This window comes from Beta vulgaris, chromosome 5, assembly GCF_026745355.1.
Source record: "Beta vulgaris subsp. vulgaris cultivar EL10 chromosome 5, EL10.2, whole genome shotgun sequence".
In the NCBI taxonomy this organism is placed as follows: Eukaryota; Viridiplantae; Streptophyta; class Magnoliopsida; order Caryophyllales; family Amaranthaceae; genus Beta; species Beta vulgaris.
The window spans coordinates 22892898-22912564 of record NC_079206.1 but is presented as its reverse complement, the minus strand read 5'-3'; the positions used below and the strand labels follow the sequence as shown (position 1 = coordinate 22912564).

At 34.7% G+C, this 19667-nt stretch overlaps 1 protein-coding gene across 1 annotated transcript; it reads right to left on the bottom strand.

Annotated features, from left to right (window-relative positions):
* Positions 1–6506: 6506 nt before the first annotated feature.
* On the bottom strand, positions 6507–8538 carry LOC104893130 (UBP1-associated protein 2C). Its single transcript, XM_010679211.4, has 2 exons — positions 7199–8538; positions 6507–6986 (listed from the first exon to the last, which is right to left on the bottom strand). The coding sequence occupies exon 1, from the start codon at positions 8394–8396 to the stop codon at positions 7200–7202; it is 1197 nt and encodes a 398-aa protein (XP_010677513.1). The 5' UTR covers positions 8397–8538; the 3' UTR covers positions 6507–6986; position 7199.
* Between the last annotated feature and the right edge of the window lie 11129 nt (positions 8539–19667).

The following is a 19667-nucleotide window of genomic DNA, read 5'->3' as shown; positions in this document are numbered from 1 at the left end:
TTTCCAAGCCCAAAAAACCTCCAACCAAAGAGGCTCTAAGGGTATTGTGCGAAATCTATATATATTTTCTTTTAGGATGAACAACTAAAACACCATTTCTCACTCCCTAGTCCCTACCCTACTCACTAATGGACTAAGGGCCTGTTCTCCCCAGCTTATTTTCAGTTCAGTTCAGTTCAGTTCAGCTCAGTTCAGTTCAGATCAGTTCAGTTCAGTTCAGCCCCATTCTTTTATAACCATTTTGTTAAATATTATTATTATGTTGGTATAATTTATTTTACTAATTACTCTTATTATTATTATTATTTAAATATATATCATTACTATTAAGTATTATTATTATTGTTGTTGTTTCTATATATTATTTTGTTTATTATAGCTTTACTCATTATTATTACTATTATTATTAGGAGGAACATGGTTTAGGTCAAAGCACAAATAAACCCACTTTTTTTAGCCCATAAACCAATCAATTCGCGTCAAGACGGTTTATGATGTAATTTTTGCGGTCCAATCCAATCATTATTTTTATTACTAAATATTTTTATATTATTAAATTTAATTATTAAAATAGTAATATTAATTTATTATTAGATATTATTGTTATTATATATCATCATCAAGTATTAATATATTAATACAAATAATATAAAATAATTATTATTAATTATCATTATTATCATTAATTATTATTATTATTAATTTATGATTATTAATATTATTTATTTATAACTATCAATTAAAAATATCCAAAATACTATTACTATTATTATTCATTATTACTTATCATTTTAATTATTATTTAATATTCATATTATTATTGTTTAAAATATTATTTATATATTTATTACATTCAGTTTATTTCAATTTAATTTAATTCAATTCAATTCAATTCAATTCAGTTCAGTTCAGTTCAGCTCTGATAAGTTCAGTTCAGTTCAGTTCAGTTCAGCTGTTTTATGCCGAAGAGAACAGGCCCTAAGCCCCAAAATTTCATTCACACAACATTAGGGGTGAAAGTTCGGTGTGCGGTTTGGATTAGGGCCTAATCCAATCCGATCCGAATAAAATTTGGATTTCAATTTTTCAATCCGAATCCAAACCAATTAGGGTTTGAATCCGATCCAATCCAATCCAATCCGAAATTTCATATTCTATATTGGATTTGATCCGAAAAATCCGATTTTTTTAAAAGAACTCTAGTTTTTCGGTGAAAAAAATTAAGTACAACAACAGCCTAGTAGATTTACGAAATGAGGAATTAAGTGTAGTTAGTGTCTAGTGAAAGGATTGAAGTGCTATGTGTATTGTGCTATGGAGTAGTTTTTTTATAATAAAAAATCAGTTAAGCACTTAAATCCAATCCAGATACATAATACAAGGCATATTACTATTTGGTTGTATTGAATTTTTGGATACAATTACCTTCAATCCAATTCGATTCAAAAATCCTATTTTTCAAAAAATCTCAATCCGAACACAGTTCGAATCCGATCCGAATTACTAATTCAGATTGGATTGGATTGGATTTTGAATTTTATCCGAATAACTTTCACCCCTACAACATGATGTTCATCAATTACTCCCTCTCCACCAAAATCAATTTAAACTGTTAGAAAATTTCTACAAGACAGTTTCAATTTGATTTCCTAATAAAAGTCTATGGAGAAGACATAAATAGCAAAACTATTGTAAATTTGAAAATCATAAGAAGTAACTACGCTATCATCAATGTGAAGATTGTGAACCCTATTTCGCAACTGAGGGAAAATGTCTTATAGCAAAAATTCCAGCACCAAAAACAAAAGACAATGAAAAGAGCATCACAAAGATTCACAACAAACATACTGACAACTTATAGCAAAAGCCCATACAAAACCTCAGACATTGCTTGCATTGCAATGCAAGTCCAGCACCCATCCAATTCCACAAAAGCCAATATGTGTGCGTTAACACTTGAGAGAAAAGAGTTTGGGAGGGATAGAGAGAAAAAACAGGAAAAATGATGACTAATGTCAATGTTTTTACACGCCATATAAAGGCAGTTCTCAATTGCGTCTATCTGACAAAACCTTACCACCTTACCCAACAATGAAAATTATGTAATAGATACTTTCCTACTCTCCCTTTTGTTTTCTCGAATCCTCTCTATACATAAGCCAAACTCAGAACTCAGAGAATTCCTCTATTCAATCTCAGAGCTAATATAAAGAACTCTCACGATTAAACTCTCTCGCCTGACAACGGCAGCGATGGCAACAAAACCGGAATTTGCGCAGAAACTGCTGCATGACCTCTGCCTTCGGAAACAGAGTATGGCCACTGCTCAGAATTCAGGAAAATTTAACTTTGGACCTGCACTCGATGCAATTCTTAGTTGCTGCATTGTATGCTTGCTTTATTAACATGCTTAAATACATATTATACAAGAAACCAACCTGAGTTTTTACCATTACACATCATAAAATAAGCACAATCTTTCCTCAGCCGGCCTTGATCAAAATCATTTTTTCTTAGCCTGATAGAATAATTGCATTGGTCCAAAATGGTAGCATGAAATTGATGTTCCTTACACTAGTCCAATTCCATAATTAGTTCCAATATATCATCTTTCAGTGCCCAACAATCTGCCAAGTGTGCACTTTCTAAACAAGGAGTTAAATAGACTGTAGACAAAGACAACAATGAAACAGGACAAAATTTCAAAGTTTCAAGTGCAAAAGCAAGACAGGTAGTTTCACTCCATGTCAATTTTTTATCCAGTTAATTAAAGAAAATTTTGGATAGTAGACTACCTGTAAGCCACAACCAATTTCCTAGCCATCAGACAGAATCGAGTAGGAGGAATGTACATAGCATGAATTTAACAGGTCCAACTTTAAACTACCAAGTACAAATCTGAAGCACACCTACCCACCCAACCCCACCCAACCCCACCCAACCCCGCACACGCGCACATATACACACCATAGAGAACTTATGCTAATAGCTAGACAAAACCATGCTGACCAGAGAATGGACCAACCTTTTAATATACACGAAATCTCCTATACACCATCTGAAAGGTCAAACTGGTCTAAACTTGAACAATCAATTAGTTAACAATGAGCAAAAAAAGTTACAGAAAAGAAAGTACAATAATTGAATAATTACACAAAAATCTTTAAATACTAACCAGTTAAACTAATCAAAAGTTGGAAGAAAAAGATAAGAGTTGATTGTTAAGTGGTCTGCCCCAAAACAGTAGATCACATCATTAAGTTGTTTTATTATTACAGTTTATGCTTCTTAAATCTCTGCTGAAAAGACACATAAAAGAACTGGACTCAGAACTTCAAAGAATCTAGGGGGACAAGGACACCTGAGGCAGTAAGTTTCTCTAGCAATACACACCAAAAACAAATCTGACATACAACTATAGTTGAAGGTATCGGATAACCAGAACTATTTAATTCCTACAGGTTGGTCCCGGAACTTAGAACAGGTACAGGAGCTCCAGCAATAGCCAGAGATCCCCTACTACTGTACAAGCTGCTAACCAAATAATTCCTTACGGTGGAGGCCATCATTCAGGACAACTAGTCGACCCATATATGATTCTATCTTATGCCTTTGACAACAAAGGGAAACTGAAAAGATTAGACATTGCAAGTAATGGTGCAATGATGAATCTGTTGCAGCAAATAGGAAGGAGATCAAGCAACAATGTCTTGATATCCATTGGCAATCAACAAACCAATTCCCAACCTTACGCATCTCCACATTGATGAAATCTCAAAGGGAGCCCAAAAACTAAAACAAATACTCAGAGCCGGCTCTCGGTGTATTAATAATGGTGAAGGCTCCATAGAAAATGGGAATTAGCTTTTGAAAGGAGCAACTGAATTGGAACAAGCCCTCAGAATGTTTGAGAGCTTGCAAGAAGCGTCAGACAACACAGTAAGCAAAGAAGGAGAACCCGGCATAAACTGATCGATGACAATGGAGATAGTGAGAATGACAGCACAGTCAGTTCACAAAGTAGAAAGCAAGTGGAGAGGCCACTTTTCTCATTCAACAAACCTAAGAACAGTAAAGCAAGTGTACAAACAAGTTTGCGACAAAATCTTACAGTTCTCCCATACCTAGAGGATCCAACTTCTAAGCCTGAGACGCACATGGCCCGAGAAGGTAGACCTTATAGGTGTACTGCTAGCTGTACTCCATAATTTCAGGCATCTCAGCAAATAAATTTCTCACATACAAAACACAATGTGGCCAGACTTCCTAATGTTATTGAAAAGTCAATGCGGATAGAAGAACTGCCACAGAACATAGATTCATAAAGGTTGTCACAGAAAGTCCACACTCCCAGCAAAAAACAAGGGAGTTGGTCTCAGACTCTCAGTTAATACTGAGGAAAGGTCCAGAAGTGTCAACTTGAAGATGGACTTTGCTAAAAATAAAAATCACATCAACCAAAACAAAGTGCACAACAGCGAAATAAAAGTATTGGCAACTCATAAAATAGAGCTGCAAGGAGACACATACAGGTCAAACAGCAGTCATAAAAAAAAAAAATTCAGGAGAAACCAAGGTGGAATGAGGAAGAAATAAAGGAAGTCAAAAATAATGTAAAAGAGTCAAAAACAGCTATGTCCAAAATAAATGAACTGCAAAATAAAATTATGCACCTAAACCAATGAGGGAGCCCAAAAGACATTAGAAAGGAGGCAGAACTGAGAAACATGAAACAAAAGCAACAAGAACTTGCAGATGCCACAAAAACATTACATCATATGCTAGCATCAGAATATAGAAGTTTGGACGCAGCAGAAACCATGCAAGCAGATACACCGGCTTACTCAAAAACCCGTGAAACACAAAAGACAACAGCAAGCAAGCCTCTACTTCCTCAGAAAAAGCAGATCAGGCATCTCCAATTACAGCAGATAAACATGCTCTATGGGCCTCAAGGAAAGAAGCTTAAAGCAGAAAAGAGAAGCCAGCAGATAAAAAGAAATACATCCGAGCTAAGAAAAAGAGAGCATAAATCAAAAAATTGCAGACCAAGAGATTTTGGAGGGAGATTTGAAGAATTTGCAGCAGCATCCCATTGAACAGCCAAATGCAAGAACAAGAATTGCAGAAGATGTTGGTTTAGCAGCTTATAAAGCATTGCTGAGCAACATGCTAAAGCGATGGCAAATCCATGAACCCAGAGGACAAAAGGGAGAGCTTGGTGAGTTTAAAATCGGATCAAAACGACCCACTCAATAGATTGGTTAACGAACTCACACATTACGGAAGTTGCTGCCCAATCCAACAAGGACACAAAATGCATTTACTATTCACCGAAAAAGATGGCAAGTGACATAAAGCGACCAAAGATTAAGCATCTCAACAACAACTCCAAGGACATTGGCTAGGGTATTGAAGCCCCCGCGACCAACGCACAGACTGCAGCAAAACAAGCTCAACACAATGAACATCTCAACCCCAGCAGCAGATCAGAGTCAACAGAAAACATACCAAGAAATCACCAAAGAGCCAGCCAACATACGAAAAATCACAAATTTTGGAGGGTGAACAGACTGACAACAGAATTAATACAGTCTGAGATAAACCTTCACAAAAAATGGAGGAAGCCACTCAGCTAAATCCAGGTGACGAGTAAGATCATGCCTAATAGCACTCAGAATAAAGCAAACCAGGCATATGGGTTCTAGACAAAAAGTTCTCTGGATGATTTGGTGAGATAGCTGCACAAGGACTTTCAGGCCCTGAGATCATATGGAAGAAACTGAATGGATGAGTATGATTACGCACACTGTCTACTCCAAATGCTGGAGAATGATAGCTACAACAGGTATCCTAATTTAAACTGCACGTGGGACTATGGCTGGAATTAGGTGAAGTTTCCATATGCACAAAATGGAGGAGGTGATAAGTAGCATAGAGCAACTAATGCTTGATGAACTCGTGAATGAGAGAACACATTACTAGTAGATTACTTGTAAAGCAACATACATGAACCACATTAGTAAAGAGTATTCTTTCTCGCTTTCATCTCCCGTTTTGATGCCTTGCATCCATGATATAAACCTTTCAATGAATACATTACAAGTTTAAAATGCCGTGGGAACTTGAGAGACAAACTTATTTTCGTCCTCCAAATATAGATTGTTATAAACCCATCAAACTTCTCACTTGAAAAGTCACACGTAATGTAGCCGGGAAAAGAATTTTCAGAAAATGTAGCAAGGCAATGTTATGCCCCGACTTTTGCAGCCCTTCTTCGACTACAAGGATACTTGTAGATGCTTATGTAGCTCACAGTTTAATACTGAGAAGACTAGGCACAAAACATCCATAACATAATAATATGATACAGAACTAGAGACGCGATAATGCCTGGTTTTATAACATGAAAATCTATTCTTATTAAAGGACCTCAAGCACAAATCCCCAATGCATTGTCCAACATATATGGCAAAGAAAGCGACAGAACAAGATGCACCAAATCATGATCGAATGAACCTCAGCAAGGATACTTCACTGCCATTATATAAGAAACAAAACTAAAAGATTGCAGGTTGCCAAATAGAATACAGACACAAGTTGTATGAATCTGATAGCAAGATTCAAACACAACCATAATAAACCTAACTGGAATAGGAAGTGAAAGGTTACATTAATTATAAAAAGTAGCAAATGAACTCTGCTTCAGATAACCAACAGAAAATACAAAGCACATTGCCACCAAAAGAAATCCATATAGACAAAGGAGCCTTCTAAAGGGATAAGAGGAAAGAGATCACAGTCTATCTTGTGAAACATAACAACCAAAAACTACCACTTTTGCAGCTAAAAAACTACACAGCAAGTCACGTAGCAGCAAGAAATGTGCAGCAGTCCATTCAAGCACACGACACATTCATTTGTCTGCAATCAACGAAATCACCAAAACCATTTAAGCAATTTGCGCCCAAGGAGCTGTCACATACCTGAACCAAACATCACATTGCCAACTTAATACATCATTCAACGTTCAAGAATAACCCAACATAAAGAATTGATTCAACAAATGAACAACAAGAAACAATCTACAAGTATCAAGCATGAAGCAAGGCACATCCCTGTTAACTAAACAGATCAAACAGCATAGAACTATCACAATTGAGACAAACAAAATCAACATAACATCACTAAATACTACCTCAGTAATAGGAAGGTGGCATTCTCTGATACATGCCACTAGGAGGACCTTGTGGAGGCCCTTGAGGACCCTGTGAAGGAGGGTGGTTCTGGTTCATATACCCACCACCAGACGAAGAAATACCATAACCACCACTGCTTTCTTGATATGAAGGCGGCACTCCCATAGAACTCGGTGGTGGTGGCATCCGATACGATCCATACTCCCCAGAGCCTGGTCCACCATACTGTGTATGCGACCCACTATAGGGCCCACCAACAGAAGAACTATATCCGCCACCAGCAGGACCTTGAGCCGCCCCCATTCCCATTCCAGGACCGGAATTAGGCCCAGGCCCATAACTCCCATAGTTCCCCATCGGCCCACCATACTGCGAATTCATCGGACCGGGCATCCTATCACCACCCATCTCACCAGGTAAAACGGGATTCACTGTTTTGCCTTTCTTTCCATCTCCAGCCAATTTACACATAACCTGATGCCCATCAATCATCTTCATTGGCTCCATCAACGACATCCTGGCACCTTCCTCAGTCTTGTAAACAAAAAAAGCAAACCCCCTCGCTTTCCCACCTTGCCTATCAAACCCTAAAGGACCCTCTTCAATCTCCCCAAAAGCAGCAAAGAAATCCAACAATCTCTCAGCAGAAATCTCGTAAGGAACATTCCCAACATAAATCTTTCTAGTCGCTTGGTCCTCACTATTCGGCCCACGGCCTGCCGACGCTAAATGAGTGACAGTCATACGACCATCAATCTTCTTGCTAGGCTGACGAAGCGCCAAAAGAGCACCATCAACATGCTTAAAAGTAACAAATCCATAACCTTTGGACTTACCCGTGGTTTTATCGGTGATAACAACGGCTTCATCGAGTTCTCCGTAAGTAGAAAAGAGTGATTTGAGAGAATCTGTTGTTGTGTTAGGGCCGAGGCCAGGAACGAAGAGTTTACGACGCGAAACGTCGGAATCAGCGAGCGCGCGAGCGGAAGAGAGGACGTCGGAGTAGCGAACGACGGCGGATTGAAGGAGAGAGAGGATCTGTTCGTGCGTAAAAGGTTCGAGGAGTTTGCGTGCGTCGTCTAGAGTTAAAGTTTGGTTTTCAGATGGTGGCGTTAACTCTGTAGGTGAGATTAGGGTTTGGTCGGTAACAAAGGAATTACCATTTTCGTCGGCTTTGCGCTTCTTTAGAGATTCCATCGAAGAGAGAGAGAGAGAGATGAAGGGGAAAACCCTAGTTAACGCGTAAGGGAGAGAAAGTGGGGTTTTAGGAACAGGATTTGGGGGAAATTTGGTGATACGGAAATTTGTGAAGTCGGAACAATATTGAAATGGAAGAAGGAGATTTATGCAACTATAAATAGGGAAAACCTTCAAGGACTAACTAGCCCAAATGCCCAATAAGCGTTTTCTTCACGTAATAAGAAATATGCTAGGGGGCACTTGACATTATTTTTGATGTCAAAGAAAGATCTCTGAACTTTAACTCACTTAATGAGAATAAATTTTTTCGATCTCCTTTTTATTTTTTCAAAAGAAGAAATATGTTCCATAATATAGTACATGTTTCTCTCTTTTGAGGTCAAACTTTAAAATCTTTTGAAGAAACTTTCCCTAAATTGTAATAAATAAATAAGCAGCAACTCAATACGAAGGAGATTTCCAAATCCCAACCTTCGTTCAGACAGGTAGTTCAAACATCCACTAAGTGATTCAATGAAGCAAAATCAATCATACATAATACTTGGTATTAGTGTTAGACCATTTTTTATCACTCAAAGAGTCCGCCAAATGTGGAAACCAAAAGTTCAGTGGAAGTCATTGATTTGCGTAAAGGTATCTATTTATTTTGTTTCTCCACGAAAGATGATTATGAAAGGGCTCTTTTTGGAGGACCTTGGTATGTTCTTGACCACCACTTGATGTTGGCAAATTGGAAACCTAATTTTAGGCCAACCCATAATCCTTTAAACAGACTCATTACCTGGATACATTTCTCGGAGTTGCCGGTGGAATACTATGATAAGTCGGCTCTTTTTAATATCGCATCAAAGGTGGGGAATCCTATCAGGGTAGACTTTGCAACCAATCAATTATCTCAAGCCAGATATGCAAAAGTCTGTGCCGAAATCAATCTAGATGAACCATTAACAACGACAGTTTGGGTCGGAAATGAATGGCAGCAAGTGAGATATGAAAACATCCAGACTCTATGCTTTCTCTGTGGAAGAGTTGGGCACAACAAGGAGAATTGCCAGCACGCAAATAACCCTACCACTCTAGAAGTTGGTGGGCGACATAATCAGATAACCCAAAGTCAAACAAGATTATCTAATTGATAAGTGTGTTTCTAACGCACTTTATGAGCTTCTTTTAGCTCGGTTTGATCCTCTCTTTTCCCTTTTCTTCTATCTTTCTTCCTTATTTCCTTCTCTATTTCTTTCACTTTATCGTTGTTGATTATAGTGACAAATGTACTAGAAATTCTGTCATATGATAAGAGGTTTTTAGTGTAGTGTTAATACACCAAAAATCGCGTTTCAAACAATATTTGTAAAACCTAACTAGCAATTACTAAGAACGTAGTAAAGGCAAGTCAAGGGTCTATCTACAGGAAAAAAGGGATTAATCTATGTCTATCAAGTCTAAATTACCTGATTGAGGGATTCTTTGAGAGCTTTAAATTATTTGGTGACAATAACGACCAGTTACTATCAAATAACTAGCAAATAACAAGAGATGAAAATATCAATAACGAAGACACTAGAATTAAGGTTACTAGTATGAATGAGAAGGGACAACGACCATTAATGCAATTGTGATTTAATAAAGGCGATGATTATGCAAGGTTTAATTTTCCTCTAAAATACTCGAGTCCTCTCTCGAATGGTCCTCAAGAATAATCGCTTAATCAATCAACTAAATGCTCTCTCGAATGGTCTTTAGTCAATTGATTAAGAGATTCAATGAATTTGGAAAACCACTAATAAAGGATCCCCTTAATTATACCCAATATCTTGGCATAGAAATTAAGTGGGGATGATAAAAGAGTTCAAAATTCGATTAAGAACATTTGAAACCAAAATACCAAGCATAAATGTGATCGAAATCTATCCTAAGGCTTCAAAACACCAAGATCAATGCATAATCATCTTTAGATCATCACAATCACATTAACAATACATGTAAACCTTAATCTATACTTTTACCCTAACCCTAGATAAGAGACTACTCACTAATCATGGATTCTAAGCATAAAAGCATGAAATTTATAACTAATCTAGGGCTAAACATGATTAAGAAATAATTAATCTAATAAAAATAAACATATATGAAACATTAATAAAATAGAACTACTAATATGGAAAAGGATAGATTGATAATCTAAAAGATGAAGAAAACTGAAAACTTTGAAATTAAATTGATGCTGAAGTTTACCTTGAAAGTGTAGAAAATCCAGAACTTTAATCTATGGATCTCAAATCTAATAATAAGCCAAATGTTTTTCTCTTTAATTAAAGACCCTAATATCACTATCTAGTCTATAGAATAAAGCATAAGTCGAAAACTAATCATCTCTATTTGCTTTAATTAGCTCGAGACTTACAGATTTTCTGACGGAATTAAGTGGTGTGGGCGCACCCTTGTAACTGGTGTGGGCGCACCAAAGTTACTCATCTAGAGGGTCCAAACATCGTAGGATGGTGCGGGCGCACCAGCTTGGTGCGGACGCACCTCAGAGCTGGTGCGGGCGCACCTAGCTTACTGATCTTGAGGTACTTAATCTGGCATGATGGTGCGGGCACACCGTATTGCTAGGTGCAGGTACACCAATGTGGTGCAAACACTTCTATGGTTGTGCGGACGCACAAGGGTCTCTACTCAAGCTTTCTTTCTTCTATTTCCGTGTGTGCAAACTCCTCAAAACTCCCACCTTATGTCGTATCTCCCAATTGTCGACCTCATAAAAGGACACACCTAAAACACAGTGAAAGCAAATGTACTAGAAATTCAGTCAAAATTGACTCAAAATCTAGCAAAATGTCACTATGATCAACAATGATCGAGTGAAAGAAATAGAGAAGAAAATAAGGAAGAAAGAGGATCAAATCAAGCTAAAAGGAGCTCATAATGTGCATGACCTACCTCCGAAAAATTGTCCATGGATGTTTGTCGGATACTTAAATGAGGTTCAAAGCCAGGTCGAGAAAAGTGGGGGAAGAAAATTCAACGCGAATCAATGCAGAGATCTAAATGCTTTCATGGATACGACTACTCTAGTAGATCTTGGTTTCAATACACCTGGACAAATGCGAGGGAAGGTTCAGCTCTTATTAAAGAACGTCTTGATCGAGCTATAGTCAATGCTCAATGGATTATTGATTTTCCGTTCGTCCAAGTATCTCACTTACTTGGAACCTTTTCGGATCACAATCCAATTCTTATCAATTTGCATACCGAAGGAAGGAGAGGACATTCTCCCTTCCGGTACAAGCAAGCATGGAGTTATCACACTGATTTTAATAAGTTTTTTATTAGTAATTGGCTTAACTATGATAATGATTTCATGAGGGGTAGAGACTGTTTTGGTAAATCTATCATTAACTGGAAAACAATAATTTTGGTAATTTAACGAAGAAAAAGAAACATATGTTGGCTAGAATAAATGGTATTCAATTGGCTCTTAATCATCATCCTTCTTATTTTTTGAATAACCTTGATAAATAATTATTGCATGAGTTAAATCAGATTCATCACTTGTTGTCTTTTGCTTATATCTTCTTTTGGTCTATAAACTTTATTACTCTGGTTTACTTTTATTATAAATTAATATCTTTCTGCGTGTTAAAGAAACACTATATACTAAGCCTTTGAACTTATGACAACTTCAACAACTCCTCCCTAATAGCTGGGACAAAAATTCTACATGCCCATCATCTTTGAAATTGCGGTCGAGATGGTGCTGAGGTAAAAGAGGGATTGGCAATTGGAGGAACTTTGAGATATTAGAGGGTTGGAAATTTGGATTTTGTGTAACATGTCGAACAATATTATTTTATACACGTGAAGAAAAACACCATTTCATTAAAAGTTATTCCCAGTTCTTATGTCTTTTATATATTGTATCATTGATTTCTATGGCACTTAAACTAGGAAAGCTATGTAAAATGATTAGATAAAGATGGAATTAGATACTAGAGACTCAGATAATATGTGAGAGATAAAGTTATATCTTAGCCAAATTTTATAATGTTGCAATTAATATTGAACTTTCATGAATGAAAAACACTACAACCGAAAAAATGTGTGGAGAAAGTTTTTATCAACACTTTTTGGAACAATTGAGGTGTATAAAAATAGCATTGGGAAGCAATTTAGAACACTTGAATTTTTTTGTTTACAAATTCAATTCACATTAGTTTGTGTTTAGTTTATAAAAAGTATATATTCATAATTAGAATTTTATAATCTTTAGTATTATGTTTATTCATTTTTTTGATCCCAACATCATATTCCAACCAATTTTTCCTTCGCTTGAATCTCCATATTTACCCTCAGATCACGTTCCTTATTATGTTGTGTTTAACTCATCAAACCCAATATTAATCTCAATAATTAGCATATACTCTCTCTGTTTTTTATCCTTCTCACTTTCCTGTGAACATCTCCCAATTCACATATTTGAAGTTAAATATCTTTTATAATGTAATAGTAAAAATTATAATGATTGAATATTAACAAAGTACTAACTGAGACGAATCAAACAAGATCAAATGTGACTACTTTTTCTTAAAAATTGAAAAAAAAAATTCACTCTAAGTATGAATAGTGTCAATATTCTAAGTGAGAACGATAAAAAAGCAAAGGGAGTACTTCCTATATTATTTTTAATTGCACCATTTCTTCTTTTTTTTCACGTTTGTGTAGCCATTTCTTTGAACTTCAATATCTCTAATTGTGTATAAGTAAAAAAAAGTATAAAAAATTGATATTTGAAATATTTACATTGAGACGAATCTAAAAAGGCCCCACTTGACTTTTCTTTTTCTTATATAATGATGGGAGATAACTTAAACATATTGGCCGGTGAATAGTGATAGGAATGAAATGGTGCAATTAAGAAAATAAAAGGAGGAAGTATGAAATAAAAATAAGAATTAAAGACAAGATAATATTTTGATCTTTAAAAAAAGAGTATGATTAATATATTTGGAAGCTTCATATCCTAATATTCTATAATTTAGAGCTACAAACTACATTGATATGATTAAAGAACCTAATTGTAATAACATCAGATAGCATTTGGAAATCCAATTTTATTTCAATTTCAGTATTTCAATTCTAGAAATTGACTAATGCATTTGAATTACAATTTCAATTCTTCAAATTCGTTTGAAATTCAATTCCTCAAACTTGTTTGAGAAACATGAAAATTAATTTTCAATTCGGGCTGGGGGTGGGGTCGTCGACGGAGGGGGGGATGGGGAACAGAAGGAATAGAGGGGAACTTAGAGGAAAGATGACATAGAATGGGATAGAAGTTGAAATGGTAGGGGGAGTGGGGTGTGATTTATACCATGTGTTTTTTACTTGGATTGAAATTGTATTCGAACTGATCAAATTCCATTGAGTATCACAATTGAATTGGGATAATTCTATCATATCTAATGAAATGATGTTTACCAAATAGGCCCTAAAAGGTATTCAAAAAGGTCCAACATGTTGACTCGACTTCTTTGACATGGCCATCGGTGTAATACCCCAAGTTTTACTCTTAATTAATTAATAACTAATCTTAATGATTAAACTAATAGTGAACTAATTTTAGTAAATAAAAATTTCTAAGTTAATTTCTAAGATATGTTGTTTAATAATTTTAGGATAACAAAGTTCATAAATTAAAATTCTAAGTCCTAGCATCAATCTTGTAAATAATGTAAGACTTAAGGTTAGCAAAATTCTGATGGACCCAATGCCCAATGCCCAATGCCCAAACCTTTTGAAGCCCAAACAAAACAAAAAGGCCTAACACTATTCTTCTCCAAAAATCAGAAAATTAAAACACAAATGAAAAGAAAAGCAATAACTCCATCTTCTTCCTCCTCCATACGTGGAAGGAAAGAATGGAGATTTCTTAACAAAGTCAAAAAACTATCTCAGTAAATTTAATTGAGTTTTCACCCTCTCAACCACCCTTAATCCACTGGTTTTCTCAAAACCCCTGAATTTAGCCACTTGTTTTCTTGAATGGTTTTGGTAATTTAAAATTCTGAAATTCATCTACTGAGATGGGGATTCCTCTATAAATAGGGAAGAATGGTTGAGTTTCTCAATCACAAAATCAACAACAAAATACAGAAAAATACAATCAATGGGAAGAATTTGAAAACAAAAATTCAATCTTTTCCCTCCTCTGTTTTCGGCCACCATTACAACCACCATACAACAACCATAGCCCCACCTTTCTACCAGCACCGGTGAGCCTACAACACCACGCAAGGCTGCCGCCCAGTGGCAGCGACACCACCCCCACGCCACGCCTCTTTCCTATCGTCCCCCCCACACCCGCCTCAATCTCTCTCGTCTTCGTGAGCCGCACACACCACCACACCACGACCCATCATCTCTCGCCTTTTCTGCCTCCCACCTGCCGACTTTTCCTCCGCCGCGGAACGCCGTCGCTCAGCCGCGCCACCAGCACCCACCATCTCCCCTCCCTACTCGCATTTTCCTCGAATCCCCCTGCACGCCTATCTTTCTCTCTCCTCTACGCGACACCACTGTACCACCACCCATCATCACTCGCCTCCCTACTCGCCGGCCTCTTGTCGCCCTTCGGCGCCTCGAACGCTGCCCACTCGCCGGTCCTCCTGTCCCGACGTCGAAGACTCTCGTTCTCCCCTGCGTGTGTGTTGTTTTATTTGGGTGAGTTTTACTTTGGTTTTATTGAACATTGACTTTGTATATTAATTTTCAAATTTATTAAATCCTTATGGCTAAGTAATAACAGTGTTAATGATGCAAGCTTATAACTAAGTTAAGTCACTTATAAATTATAGGTTAGCTAAGTTTAGCAAATACTATTTACGGTTAGTCCTACAAAACATAGATAGTCAAACTTTAAATTATTTAAGTTATAACATGTTTTAATATATACTCCTAAATTAGTTTAAAAGTTATAACACTTATAATTTTATAACTGGCTCACTTATATAATTGTCACTATTTAACGGGAATAAAATATGAGTAATATTTTTTAACATGATTTCTAAATAATATCTATAGAACTAAGTATAAAGATTTTTGGATAAGCTATTATAACTTCAACATATTACGTAATTGTTAAATAAGTTAGACTCTATAACTTATTTAAGCAATAGTATAAACTATGAATTATACTTAAGGAGCACTTATATTAATGTTCTATGAATTTCTAACTTATAAAAATACTGTTTTGAAACTTAAAAGAACTCGTTCCTTGGAGCTCAGTAAGGACGATATCAAGGACATAAGAAGAGGATTATTATTATTATTCTGCAATCAAGGTAACACTACTGCTGGTACCCGCAATTCCTTTGAAATGCGTTTTTTAATATGCTACGAATGATGATTTATGAACATGTGTTTTTGAGTTGCGGGAAATTATTACATGTTTTGATTACGTATCCTGAGATTTATAATTGATGAAAGATACTGAGTTACAGAAGCATACTGATCACTGAAATGATATTGTTTATGAAATATTAATGGAAGTTACTGTATTACACTGATCACTGTTAAAATAAAAGAATGTAACATGATAAAGTAAAGTGAAAGAACTGGTTGGTTGTACCTACTGACTGACTGAAGGTCGTGCACGTACCGTACTGTTTACTGGGGCACTGGCCCGATACTGTTTACTGGGGCACTGGCCCACTACTGTTTACTGGTGTAGGGCAATGCCCGGGGCCAAGGCCCTTGCACAGTGGTGCATACACATACTGGGAGACGTCCCAGCACTGACTGATGTACATCAACCAGAGTAAAAACTGATGAAATGGAATCATGGACTATTAAAGTGAATTGAATGAATTTTGTTTTCGTAAATGTTTGAATTATTCTTTCCCCTGTTTTGTAAATAAAATGAGTTGAAATGAGTTTACGTTGCTAGGGTAGTTTGTTACTGAGCCTCGGCTCATAACGTTTTGCTTTTATGTTTTAGGTATGGTCAGACAGTTGAAAGATCGTTGGTAAAACGGATTTTGCTAATGAGTGTTAAAGAATCTAGTATGGCACTAATAGTAAGGGTTCGTAAGCTCAAGCTAGAAGCACTGCAAGAGAGAGAGTTCAGGATGGATCTCGTGTATCAATGCTGTTGTCTGTATTTTATATCTTATGGGCTAGGAAGATTATATTATTATTATAGCTAATATTGGTGAGTTTTAAGAATTATAGTCTCTAAGACTATTTAAGCTAATTATTATATTAGTGGGCCCATAACCCACATGTTTAATTTTCTAGTTTACGCTACCAATTATAAGTACATGTGTTTAAATGAGGTTATTAATTTTCGGGTGTTACAATCGGTAACAAGAAAATCATGTAATAAATATGAAATTACCCTTTATGGGCCTAGTATCCAACCCGAGAAAAGAGGCGAGGAGCGGGATGGTAATAGGTTAATTGTATTTAATTAAGTTGGTATCCCGAATACCGACATCTTTGTATAATTTTTTAGTTTTCTGTTTCATATTTCATAGTAACTCTAATCTCTTATGATCAACAATTGTAGAATTTATATAAAGTTAGCTTATTAGCTACGTTAGTATCTCATATTCTCACTAGTTTTCTAACGCACCAAAAATCCATAACCTTATTGGTAGTGGAAACTAAACTTAAGCATGTGGGTTATGAGTCTACTAATAAAATAATAGCCTAAAACAATCTCGTAAATGCATAATTGTTCATCCTAAAATAATAGTTGTTACCCATAATTCTGAATATCCTATATATCTCAAATTATATAGAGTCAATTTAACATAATCCTTTATAATGGCGCTCTTGTAATTGTTCTACCCATTAAAACAGAAAAAAAAATGTCACGAGTCAAGACTCAGTAATACGCTACCCTGACATCGTAAATTCATTTCAATTCATTTTGTTTGCAAACAGAGAGGAGAGAATATAGTCAAACCATTTCATAAACATATAATTCAAATCATACATATTATTATAGATCATGTTATCATCTTTTATTAACTTCAATATCATAAATATTTCTTTGGTTACTTGGTGTGTGCAACATAAGGCATATCCACGAAGGACATAAGAGCTTGTTCTCCCCAGCTTATTTTAAGTTCAGTTCAGTCAGTTCAGCTCCAACAAGTTCAGTTCAGTTCAGTTCAGTTCAGCTCCAATCAGATCAGTTCGGATCAGTTCAGTTCAGTTCAGTTCAGCTCCATTCTTTTATAACTATTTTGTTAAATACTATTATTATGTTGGTATAATTTATTTTACTAATTACTATTATTATTATTATTATCATTATTATTATCATTATTACTATTATTATTATTTAAATATATATCATTACTATTAAGTGTTATTATTATTATTATTATTATTATTATTATTATTATTATTATTATTATTATTATTATTATTATTATTATTATTATTATTATTATTGTTTCTATATATTATTTTGTTTATTATAGCTTTACTCATTATTATTACTATTATTATTAAGAAGAACATGGTTTAGGTCAAAGCACAAATAAACCCACTTTTTTTAGCCCATAAACCAATCAAATCGCGTCAAGACGGTTTATGATGTAATTTTCGCGGTCCAACCCAATCATTATTTTTATTACTAAATATTTTTATATTATTATATCTAATTATTAAAATAGTAATATTAATTTACTTCTTAAATATTATTTTTATTATATATCATCATCAAGTATTAATATATTAATACAAATAATATAAAATAATTATTAATTAATTATCATTATTATCATTAATTATTATTATTATTATTAATTTATGATTATTAATATTATTTATTTATAACTATCATTTAAAAATATCCAAAATACTATTATTATTATTTTCATTATTATAATTATTATTTAATATTCATATTATTTATATATTTATTACATTCAGTTTAATTCAATTTAATTTAATTCAATTCAATTCAATTCAATTCAATTCAGTTCAGTTCAGTTCAGTTCAGCTCCAATAAGTTAAGTTCAGTTCAGCTGTTTTATGCCGAAGAGAACAGGCCATAAGTCTTGTATCATAAGGCGACATATAATGTTGTAGATTATCGTAATAGAAAGCAGCGCCACCGAGGACATTCACCCTCATTAGAAGGTGACTGTAATACCCCATATTTTTAGTATTTATTTAAATAATTAAATATTTATTTTATATTTATTTTCTAAAATAAATATTTAAAGCAAAGGGTATTTTAGTATTTTCAGTGTTTTTTAATTATTTTGGCGGGAATATGGCCACAAAATTGGATTTGTTAAACTTTTGATATTAAATCCTAGTCAAAAAATTTCAGAAAACCCAAAAAAAAAAAAAATAATTTTTTTTATGGGCCATATATTCCTACGGGATTTATGGGGATTGGAGGGAGTTTTGTTTTTCTATAACTTCCAAATTTATGATGGAGGTTACAAATCTTGGTTTAATCTCATAATTTATGGTGAAGGTTACAAACTATTTAATTTTTGAAATTAAGTACTACCTATTCTACTCCTATAAATACTCCATACCTTAAGCCATCTTTTCCACACAAAATATTTGAAGAATCCATACTCTTTTACTTCAAAGTTCTTCTTTCTCTTCCTATCTATTCTAGTTTTATATTTCTTATTCAAGTTTCAAATTTCTTTGGTTTAAGAAAAATATTTTCATATTTCTTACCCAAAAATATTATGCTCAGGATAGGTCATTCATGTTTAAATTCATGATTAAGTTCATGTGGTAAATTACTTATTGGTTGGTATGAGAAAGCTCAAGTATAAGAATAAGTGAAGATACTAGTATACTTTTTGTGCAAGATCAAGGTACGTTATGTAGCTAGATCTTTTGAATTGATTTTATGTGATAAGTTGTTTATTGATTTAATGGTTGAATTGGTTTAGAAATTTGGTTGAAATGGTTATAATATTTTATTATTCACTCTTGAAAGTGAAAAGAAGGAATGATTTTATCAATCATTTTATATATAGAAGTTTTGTTATCCTTTTTGGAAAATTAAATTATTTTTACAAGGAAAGGTTGATTGGTTTTTATGAACTTTGAATGTTCAAAAAGTTGTTTATGAGGAAAGGAGGTTTATTCATGACTTACAAGTCATATTATTATTATTTCCGCTTGATTAATATCAAGAGATTCAAAGTCCACTTGTTGGCAATTATAGTTACCCCTTGATATAGCTCCGTGATGGGATGACTAGCTTGGGGGTGTGCA

Excerpts from the sequence above, each read along its gene's own strand:
- LOC104893130 (XM_010679211.4), bottom strand. The coding sequence starts at position 8,396 with ATGGAATCTCTAAAGAAGCGCAAAGCCGACGAAAATGGTAATTCCTTT.